General features: G+C 27.9%; 2 protein-coding genes across 3 annotated transcripts; one reads left to right on the top strand and one right to left on the bottom strand.

The window, feature by feature from the left end:
- The first annotated feature begins 472 nt into the window (after positions 1-472).
- On the top strand, positions 473-5,698 carry LOC105254956. 2 transcript variants are annotated; one of them, XM_011263957.3, is made up of 13 exons: positions 473-634; positions 716-1,554; positions 1,683-1,804; positions 1,886-2,030; positions 2,281-2,410; positions 2,530-2,695; positions 2,768-2,948; positions 3,032-3,390; positions 3,536-3,692; positions 3,907-4,038; positions 4,232-4,349; positions 4,854-5,008; positions 5,153-5,258. In XM_011263957.3, the coding sequence occupies exons 2-13, from the start codon at positions 896-898 to the stop codon at positions 5,256-5,258; spliced, it is 2,430 nt and encodes an 809-aa protein (XP_011262259.1). In that variant the 5' UTR covers positions 473-634; positions 716-895. The 2 variants fall into 2 exon arrangements, with proteins under 2 accessions (XP_011262259.1, XP_025267075.1); XM_025411290.1 differs by lacking the exon at positions 473-634 and having other exon boundaries at positions 896-1,554; positions 5,153-5,698.
- Positions 5,699-7,524: 1,826 nt separating this feature from the next.
- On the bottom strand, positions 7,525-10,419 carry LOC105254960 (mitochondrial pyruvate carrier 1). Its single transcript, XM_011263971.3, has 3 exons — positions 10,079-10,419; positions 9,890-9,990; positions 7,525-7,719 (listed from the first exon to the last, which is right to left on the bottom strand). Exons 1-3 carry the CDS (start codon positions 10,132-10,134, stop codon positions 7,565-7,567), a joined length of 312 nt encoding a protein of 103 aa, XP_011262273.1. The 5' UTR covers positions 10,135-10,419; the 3' UTR covers positions 7,525-7,564.
- Positions 10,420-10,852: the final 433 nt, after the last annotated feature.

Genomic DNA, 10,852 nt, shown 5'->3' with positions numbered 1-10,852 from the left:
TTGCGACCAAAATTTTAATGACATTCCTAAGCAAAATTAAAACAAAAATCCTAATACGGAAATGTCGAGACTATATAATACACATTTCAAATGGGAGACATCTTATGTCAGACACCTATGCAGTGTGATTCGACAGCCTACATTTTGTTAGATGATTAGTTGAATTAAAATCTTTTGATTGATCAATCGTGCTAGTCTTCTTAGACATAAGTCGATAATTATATATATGTTTTTTATAAAAGTATAATTTCGTTTTTTTTAGTTTTGTTTTTTTGAATTTTCTGCACCAACATACACTAAAAATGGGATAGACCTAAATTTAGAAATTAGAAAGAAAGAGAGGAGAAATAAAAAGTGCAGCTAGTTCAGGAATAAAGATACATCCAGACAAACTTGCATGGTGCATAAGAAAATTGATTAATCCGTAAGCATGGAAAATAAACACTAAACAATGATATATTATTTGGAAATTGAAAAGAAAGAGAGAAAAAAACAAAAAGTGTAAAAAGTTCAACTACAAAGGACATACCTATTAATGCGGCATAATTATCAATGATGACGTCACTCGTGGAAACTTGTGAAACACGCTTAACTGGGCGTGTTTACTTCAGTCCTAGTTGATGATCCGCACGTTGTAAGAGTATTTTATAAAAAATTCGTTCTCCCTGCAACATATCAAAGACTTGGTGTTATAACAAACGAAATTTATTTATAGGAAAATATAAAATAGGATTACTACGAATAATATTCAAGAGAAACGAAAGAAATTGAAAATGTAAAGTGTTGACTGAAGCTACAAAGTTGACCAAAGCTACGAAGTGTTTTTATGAAATAGCTTTTAGATGCGATATTACGGGTTAATTCGATCAAAAAAGCACTCGAACATTTCTCAAAAATGATTACCCTTCCTCGCGCGATGACGCCGATCATCGTCATCTACTGGTTGTACTACCTCCTGGGCGTTGTCGTGATCGGCCAGTACGAGTGGCAGACTCGCGATGCCTTCGACGAGATTCGCATGCGACTGGACAAGGTGAACGACGACAACTGTCAGATTCAGCATCTCGGCGACCTGTATCTACCGGAGGATGCGGTGTCGCACCTCCCCGATATCAAGGACATCAACATTAACCCCGTGTTTCCAAATCGCACGGCTCTGCTGCATCTCCATAACATGGCGCTCAGCAGGAGCTTCTTCTGGAGTTACATCCTGCAGTCGCGATTTATTCGTCCGGCGATTAACGACACTTATGATCCTGGCATGATGTACTATTTCCTATCTACAGTTGCAGATGTCTCCTCCAATCCATACATCAATGCTTCAGCCATTTACTTCTCGCCCAACATGTCTTATTCGCCGTCTTATAGAGGTTTCTTTAATAAAACCTATCCCAGATTTGCGCCTCGTACCTTCAGAGCGGATGATTTCAATGATCCCATACATCTGGAAAGAATATCCACTAGGAATACATTTACCGTGCAAGATTTAGGAGCATTTCCTAATACTAGGCTTAGCGATGACTACACTACTGACTTTTATCGTATAAATGAATGGTATGTCGAATGGTATATCTTGAAGCAATTTTTTTGTTAATAAGAATTATAAAATTTAAAAAAAGAATGAAATTTGATCAATATTAATTCATATATTTTATAAGGTATTTATTCTATATTTTATTTAGGTACAAAAAATGGTTACCAGACCAGAATGTGGAAAAAAGGCATGATACTAAAACAACTTATCAAGTTGAGATACGATATGCCAATAATACAAATGAAACATTTACTTTCCACGGTCCACCCGGTAATAAAGAATTTAAAAAAAATTCCATAATCTGAATATCTTATACTGAATATTTTACTTACATTATAATTTACATTGCAGGTGCCGATGAATATCCTGGACCTGTGAAATGGACAAGGCCTTATTTTGATTGTAGTCGATCAAATAGATGGCTTGTGGCTGCAGTATCACCAGTAGTAGATATCTATCCACGGCATACTGGTTTCAGACATATTGAATACCCAACGTATGTTAACAATATAATGATAATAATTAATATTCAATGCATTAATATATGAATCTAACATGGAGACTTAGCATATGGCTCTTTAATCTATTATGATAGTTTTTTTTTTCTATTTTGATAATAGAAAATTTTATTATAAATAATTTACATTTTTAATTTTTATATATAAATATAAATTTAATTTTTAAATTTATATTTTTAATTTTTAAATATAATAATATAAGTTTATAAATTATAATAAAATTTATAGATATACTGCTATCTCGGTGATGGAAATGGACTTTGACAGAATAGACATAAATCAATGTCCCAAGGGCAAAGGAAACAGTGGTCCAAATAGATTTGCTAATACTGCGAGATGTAAAACTGATACTACAGAGGTATATATTTAAATATTATGATATAAATCTCAAATTATATTCATTAAAAATGCATAGTGTGTGTGTGTGTGTGTGTGTGTGTGTGTAAATACAAATATATTGTTACACACATCTTGTAGTGCGAGCCGATACATGGTTGGGGCTTTAGAAGAGGCGGATATCAATGTAGATGTAGACCCGGTTACAGGCTACCGACTGTCATACGACGACCTTACCTGGGAGAAATAATCGAGAGAGCGACACAAGAGCAATACTATAATGGTTTTGACTGCCTGCGGATTGGCTGTATGCATTTTTCTGTTTTTTTTTTTTGCGGTATTAATCGAAAAAAGCTTTAATAAAAATTTCATCCTGCAGGGATTCATAAAATGCCAGTACAATGGGAAAATGCAATACCATATGTCAGAGAAAAATATCTCGAGGAATATCATAATTATAGAAATTATTCGACTGGTCCAGCTTCGCTTTATGAAACAAAGATGAATATTGATCAGGTTCTCAAATTTATTTTGGGCATGAATTCGAGAACTTGTAAAAAGTATGTGCTGCTATTCTGTCGCATTTTTCATGATTGAAATACTTATTTTAACTTGCACATAATTTCTAAATTATTTCCCACAGTTATGCACCGCAAGATTTAGTATTACGCGGCGATATTAGTTTCGGCGCGGAAGAATTTTTCGAGAATGAAGCAAAAATGGCGACTAGATTGGCGAACTTCATCAGTGCATTTCTTCAAATATCCGATCCTTTGGAAGTATATTCGGGTAAAAGAGTAGCCGACAGACCGCTAACGGAAGATCAAATGATAGGAGAGACATTAGCTCTAATACTTGGAGATACAAAAATATGGTCAGCTAGCGTATTTTGGGATCGTAATAAATTTACTAATAGGACATTCTTCGCTCCATATGCTTACAAAACTCAATTAAATACACGTAAATTTAAACTCGAAGACTTAGCCAGACTGAATGACACAGGTAAATAATATAATAAAAGAAAAAATAATTTGACAAATTGGAATGTAATATACTAAATTTTTAATTAGTTCCATTTGTAAATCAAATTCAATACTTTTTAAATTTATATTCGATTAATTACAGCTTTATATTTTTGTGATTATAGATGAAGTATACACAAAGAAAAGTTACTTCCAAGTATTAAAACAACGTTGGGCGACAAACTTTGATCAGTTGGAGAAATATTATATGAAAATAAAAATTCGATACAATGAAACTGGAGAGCACTTAAAAAAATTTGAACACTACCCGAACCATTATAGGTAAGGAAATGCGCATATTGTTAATGTAAAAAAATATATACTTCAGAACATATCGATAATATATGAAAACCATATATTATCGATATGTTCTGAAGTGATGAGTAAACCATTAAAGTATAAAAAGATTATGTTCTCGGAGAATAAGAGAAATCTGATCTCTAAAGCATGATTTATTCTAATGTGTGGGAATATGGTGGATGGGTCATCTGTGTAGGGCAGCAAACTTGGACCATGGGCACTGGACAACTCCATACTTCGATTGTAACGGCAAGGTGAAGAAGTGGGTAATTACTTATGCATCCCCGTTTTTCGGCTGGGACAGCTTGAAGGCGAAACTGGAATTCAAGTAAGTGTTCTCGTCGGTGTACGATCATATGTATCTTCATATGTGTATGTATGTGTTATATATGTGCGCGCGCGAGAACATGTGTATCAGAAAAATTCAATGTGAGAAATACACTATGGAGATACGAAACCAGTTCCATAATAAAAATGAGACGAAACGAGAAAGATCATACTTAACATTAAGATACTTACAGAGGCATTGTAGCTGTTACCATGGACTTACTTCAGGTAGATGTAAATCAATGCGATGATAAATTTTACCGACCAAACGCATTCAAAGATACGCACAAGTGTGATAAGAAGACATCATATGTAAGTTATTCTATTATATTAAATAATAATATTTATTATACATGGTGTTCTAATATCATACTACCTGCTAATAGCAGATTATTAAGATTATTTAGAGACCACTTTTCTTTAGTAAAAATATCGAAACATAAATAGTTCCCGAATTATAAACAATTCAATCTAAAAAAAGGCTTTTTGCAAATTAAATTTTATAAGCAGTTAAAAGATTACTAAAGCTATATTCTTCAGATAAAGTTTATACTGTAAAATAATTTTAATTTAAGGCTCAATTATAAAAATGGCAAAAATTGAAAACTTGTAAAATATGATGATCTTCTATTTTCATTAAGGAAAAATAGTTTTCAAATAATCTCAAGAACCTGCTATTAATGCATTAACTCTAGAACACCCTGTTTAAATTCAAAAATATTATAGAGAGATACATTTTTGTTATAATTCCATATTTTTGCATATGATAATTTCATTTATATTCATCAATATATTTTAATTAATATATTTATGCAGTGTGTACCCATTCTTGGAAGAGGATTCGAGACAGGTGGATATAAATGTGAATGTAAGCAGGGTTTTGAATATCCATTTGAGGATTTAATTACATATTATGATGGGCAATTAGTTGAAGCTGAATTTAATAATATTGTAAATGATAAAAAAACCAGGTAATTATAATATTTTTCCCTGCTTGAAAGATTTGAAAATTATTATTATTATAGCTGTTATGCACGTTTATTTTAAAATTACCTATTAATGATTGCATTATATGATGAATAATAATTTATTGATTTTGTACATTGTTATTTTAGATATGACATGTTTAAATGTCGATTGGCTGGTGCTGCATCAATTCAAGCCAGTTGGGTATTTCTACTACCAATACTAATAATATTTTTTCAAAATCGAAGAAGGTAAATATAAAATAAACACACACATGCACATATTATACATGTACAGTGTGTTTGATTTAAGTGTTACACAGTTTTTTAATTGATAAAATTATAAAATAAATTTCATCATATTAATAAGAACTAAACACAGAAGGTAGCGTTTCAAGAAACATTAATTTTTCATTGAAACTAATTATAGTTGTGCACCAATTTTTCTTGATATAATACTAAATAATTAAATAATCTCAATTAAAAGTTTTTATTTTAATAAGGTATCTATTCAAATGTTGCAAAATCCCCTGCTCTTCCAGATATTTAACAAATTCTTTTTACTAGTGGAAAATATCCATCAAATTTCACTTTTTAACTTATCCAAAACTTGAGAAAAAAAAAATAAAACTCTAATTTTTATCTCCCACTTTGGAGGAATATAACTCTTCAAGGAGAAATATAGGAATATATATATATATTTATATTTATATATATTTATATAAAAATCCTTCATTTTCATCAAAGAATCATCCATCATTTTTCACACTTATTTAGAAACACCATATGTATGTTAAGATTCTATTAAGAAAAAAATAATAATATACTTTGTATAATAAAATACTCTGAAGAAGAAATTAAAAATTTTAGTTAAAAGTTTAAGTCTCTTATCTAGATTTTTAAACAAAAATTCTTATTTAAAAAGTTTTTTTTATAATTCTAGTTAAAAAAAATAACCGTGTTAACACTTCAAATCAAAACACACTATAGATATAATAACATATACATATAGGGTATTTCAGACCATCTGCTCATCCCTTTTATCTTGAAAAGAGTAGTGCTAGGGAAGAGAGGAAAAATGTTTGCCATATAAACCTATCTAAAGTTTCTGATGAGTACTAATATTTTCATTTTTAAGAAACTTTGGGAAATAACTTTTGCTTTAAAAAAATTTAATTCACTTATCGTTATCAGGAAATGACAAAAAATACTTGCAATTATGACTCTCAAACTTTTCAACTTCTAAAATTTTTTTTCAAAGTTTTTTAAAAAGCTCTATCCAACGATATCCATGTTGCCATAAAATTTTTAAGTTGTCTCTGACTTCTGGTATTTCCGCGCGGAAGTTTCTTAGAAATGAAAATTATCAATATCCATCAGAAACTTCAAGTAGGCTTTTATACATAATTATAGTAAACATGTTTTTCTTCCTAAAACTCTTTTATTCAAAATAAAAGAGGTGAATGAATAATTTGGAACATCCTTCTATATATGTCATAAGACTTAATATTTTATAAAATAAAGTCTTGTTGCATTTTTATATCAACAAATACAACGGCTATAAATTCGCCATAAATGCCGTCCACAAATGCCGTCCATAAATTATAAATTATAAATTATAAAATTAAGTTAATATTACTAAAACTAGATAAATGAAAAGATTATGAATTAAGTCATTGAATTTTTGTAATGGCAATATGAAATAATATTTGTTATACTTTTATGTGTAAAGTAGTAGTACTTTTATAAGTAATATTATAGTAAATTTTTCACATGTAATTGAACTTTTTATGTAAAGATTTTTAATATTTTTATATATATGTATATTCACAATACATTTATATTTATTTTTTATATTAGAAACCCTGCTCTTTTCCCTCATAATTCTAAAGACAGTTTTTTCTAAACAAAGTATGATATAATTCAAAAAACTTTTATTATAAATGTTTTTTGTTTTCAACTTTCATATATTTATTTATTATATTAGTGTCTTATGTAATTTTTAAATTATTCATAAATGCAATTTTGAAGAAATGTACTATGAATTTCTATATAGTTAAAACTATATTTGTAAAATAATTTAATTTGTATATATATTAATATATATTTTGTACCTTTCGTGAAATAGTTTACATAAATTTATATATCAATATATATAATTTTATAAAAGTTTACTTCAAATTTTAATTTGTGCCTTAATTGTGTTAAAATATATTTCGAAAAGATAATAAAAAAATATATAATAATGTTTAATCAAAGCTATTGAAAATTTTTCTGAAGCAATTAATAATTATCCCTATTATTAATAAATGTAATAAACGAACAAAAAAAGAGCTGATCGCAATATATTTACTATTAATCAAACATTTTTATAATAATATTTTATACATTTTTATATTTAACAAGTATCCAGTCTCTCTCTCTCTCTCTCTCTCTCTCTCTCTCTCTCTCTCTCTCTCTCTTCATACACATACACAACCATATATATATATACATATATAAAACAATTTTGTACTAATTTAATATTTTGTTTTTTGACGAAGTAATCATCTATTTCTTAATTTATTCTTTTTTATTGAGATAATGATGTTTTATAAATCTACAACCTTGTGTAATTTGTGCACCTTCATTAACAAAATGGCAGGCAAATAGAAGCATATTGCGTGGTTCCACTCTGATTGCAAATCTCATAAACATTACTGAATATAAACATAAAGCTGAAAAAGATTAACATAGAATCTTAAAAAATTTATATTAAACAGTATACAATATGACAGGTATAATTATTTTCTAAGAGAATTATGATTTTGGTTAGATTTGGTTAAATTCTATGATAACATACACTACATAAATGTTTATGGTATTTATTTTCTATTTTATAAATGAATAAAGCTAAAATGTTAAAAAATAATTTTTTGTGAGTAAAAATCATGATTGTCAAGTTATTGATTTTACACTGAATTTTTTTAAATATAATATTATATATAATAAAAATCTTATATTACATATAATCTTATATATGTAATCTTTATATAAATAAGAAAAATGTCGACTAAAAAATTTTGGAAACTAATAAATAATAACATTTTATACAGGACGATTTTATAAAATTGTAATAAACTTAAGGAGAAACTGGATAGATCAACTATATCAAAAGTTAATACATTCAATACATTTCAAAATTTACAAATTTGACATTGCATAAAAAAATTTTGGCATTTAAGATATAAAATTAATAATTAATTTCTATGAGTTAAAGTAAAGATTTGTTCTGTAGAATTAAAAGTTTTATTTTCATGAATTTTTATATACAGCCATTATATGAAAGTTAACTCGATTTATAATAATATTTATATATTGAGATTAAATTTTACAAAACAAATTTTTATTTGAACTTATAAACTAATTAATTTTATATTTTAAAAAACTAAAAATGTTTTGCAAAATATCAAATTCATAAATTTTGAAATGCACTAATCCAATATTCTTTGCGTAATAATATAACATGGAAATAACAAATGTAACACAAGTTACCTACATGAAGTAAAGCTATTACAAAACTATACATATATATCATATGTATTTTTTTATTATAAGAATAATGTAACAGAATATTATTAGAATAGAATATTGTTATATATATTCCTATAACACTGTTATATATGTTCCTATACTTGCAAAACTACACTTAATCGACTCATATTCAATTTGTCATGGATATAAAGCTACAAAGAATCAGTACTAATACGTAATATCCAAAATATATCTTCTTAAACACAGATTTAAAAGATTGGACCGATAAATGAAAACTAGTTTACTGCTTATTTGAAATAAAAAATTAAAATTTCTATATAAATTAAATCTCAAGTTTTATAAATTAATACATATAATTTTATTTATTTGACTACCAACTCGACGATCAATATTTTATCAACTCTATATGATCAATATTTTATGTTAACGAATTCTATATGGAGTAATAATTACAATGATATAACATGTAATATTGCATGTTACATTAATAAAAAATTACAATTAATCAGTAACCTACCAATAATATTTATATATATTATGTAATATTCCATTTTATTGTTTTTATTTAAGATTAATATAACAATATTTATAGGTAGATTTATTAACCTTTGACATAGCTGATTCAATTCTCCTTAAAAATATCTTGGATAGATTTCATTAAGACTGCTGTGTCCTTATTGCAGCCATACATTGCAATGAGTTATTTAATAAAAGTTTAATTTAAAGCTCAAAGTCTCTTATTAGCGTGTATCTATAATTGTATTGAATTATGATGTGAAAACAAGAAATCATGAAAATTTTTGGGAAAACACATTAAAATAAATTTTTTTTGGATGCAATTGATTGTGTTCAATAATATAGATAATAAATTTCGAAAGTTTCCTTTTTTATTATTCTATAACAAATATATAAATCATCTACTTACATTTGTTTACACCTATGAAACTGAATCTTACAATGATTGATTGAGATTTATAGCCATTTATTAATTCACGAATCAAAACGAGAATCTTCAGTGCATTTTACTCATCAATATTATCAAATACGATTAGTTGCATTCAAAAAACTTAATTATTTCGATATATTTAACAAGAAAAAAAATTGACTTCTCCCTTCTGACATCATAATTCAGACGTCAATTATGACGCCAGGAATCAAAAATTTTGAGAGAATTTTATAGAAAAGGGAAAAGACAAAAAATAATGCAATATATAAAAATAAATAAAAAATTATCAATAATCATAGATTGGATAAATAAAAAATACTATAAACATCCAACTAAAAAATTCCTTCGAATATCTATCTTCTATAAATGGACCGTTATAAAACGTATGGGATAAGCATTGAACTAACCAAAAGTCATTTTTCCACTTATGTATTTAGGATCTCTTCGAATATCGGCAAGGGCAGCAATCGGTATAGCCCAATTAGCGATTGGACCCCAAAAATGCGTGCTGAAAGAAAAACATTGTAGTTCTCATATATCGCGTGAGCATTATATAAATAGCGATAATAGGCATATTCATAACCAGCAGTACTTGCCTCATAAAATAGTCACGAGTTTCCTTACTCTTAAGGATCTTTGTGACACGATTCATTTTCGGATGTTATATTCCTCGTACCTCGAAGAGAAAAGAAGACTACTATTTGACGAAATAAAATTCAATGATTAGAAATCAGACGATTAGAAGCGCGATCAATAGAGTGAGAAGGAAGCGAATCTGAAAGACTCGTAGCCAATCGATGTTCGCGATTAAAGAAAAGTTAAATAACTGATATAATGTTGCATAATCCCAAATAAAAAGATCACATAAATGAAGTTCTATTTGTCCACGTTACTTCTCCTATGAATTTAATTGATCTATGCTGATCAGCTGACCTGAAAAAGAGGTTGGGTCTAATCATATGCGCGATACTATTATGCTAGTAAAAGCTTTGTTGGCGAAAATATCAAAAATATATTTAAAAAAAATTTTTTTTTAAATATATTTATTAATTAAAAATGACTATATTCGCCAAAAATGTACAAAACTCAATAGAGATATTTATTTTATTTATGCAAAACTTTTTTTAAACTTAGGCCCTTAGGGCGCATTCACATCTTGGCAGAAAAGCAGAAAGCCAATCAGAACTCGCGCTGGTAAGCAGTGTGTAAGCAGTACATTAGAAAGACAAAAAGTAGAAATTATGACTACCAGCGCGAGTTATGATTGGTTTCTGCTTTGTTGCCAAGATGTGAATGCGCCTTTAGGACCAATCAGAACTTTTGCCTCACACTGTATATATATAAACTGTGTTCAATATTTTTCATTGACT

Source organism: Camponotus floridanus, unplaced genomic scaffold (genome assembly GCF_003227725.1).
Source record: "Camponotus floridanus strain SB8 unplaced genomic scaffold, Cflo_v7.5 scaffold39, whole genome shotgun sequence".
Lineage (NCBI taxonomy): Eukaryota > Metazoa > Arthropoda > Insecta > Hymenoptera > Formicidae > Camponotus > Camponotus floridanus.
Note: the sequence above shows the minus strand (reverse complement) of the source record. Positions and strands in the feature narration are given on the sequence as shown.

What these genes read in the sequence shown, in the direction of transcription:
- LOC105254956 (XM_025411290.1), top strand. Translation starts at nt 896, where the DNA reads ATGATTACCCTTCCTCGCGCGATGACGCCGATCATCGTCATCTACTGG. An exon ending in AATTCGAGAACTTGTAAAAA is followed by an intron (nt 2,949 to 3,031) that starts GTATGTGCTGCT and finishes TATTTCCCACAG; the next exon opens with TTATGCACCGCAAGATTTAG. An exon ending in AAGGCGAAACTGGAATTCAA is followed by an intron (nt 4,039 to 4,231) that starts GTAAGTGTTCTC and finishes AGATACTTACAG; the next exon opens with AGGCATTGTAGCTGTTACCA.
- LOC105254960 (XM_011263971.3), bottom strand. Translation starts at nt 10,134, where the DNA reads ATGAATCGTGTCACAAAGATCCTTAAGAGTAAGGAAACTCGTGACTAT. An exon ending in ACTCGTGACTATTTTATGAG is followed by an intron (nt 9,991 to 10,078) that starts GCAAGTACTGCT and finishes TTTTTCTTTCAG; the next exon opens with CACGCATTTTTGGGGTCCAA. An exon ending in AAGTGGAAAAATGACTTTTG is followed by an intron (nt 7,720 to 9,889) that starts GTTAGTTCAATG and finishes AATCTTTTTCAG; the next exon opens with CTTTATGTTTATATTCAGTA.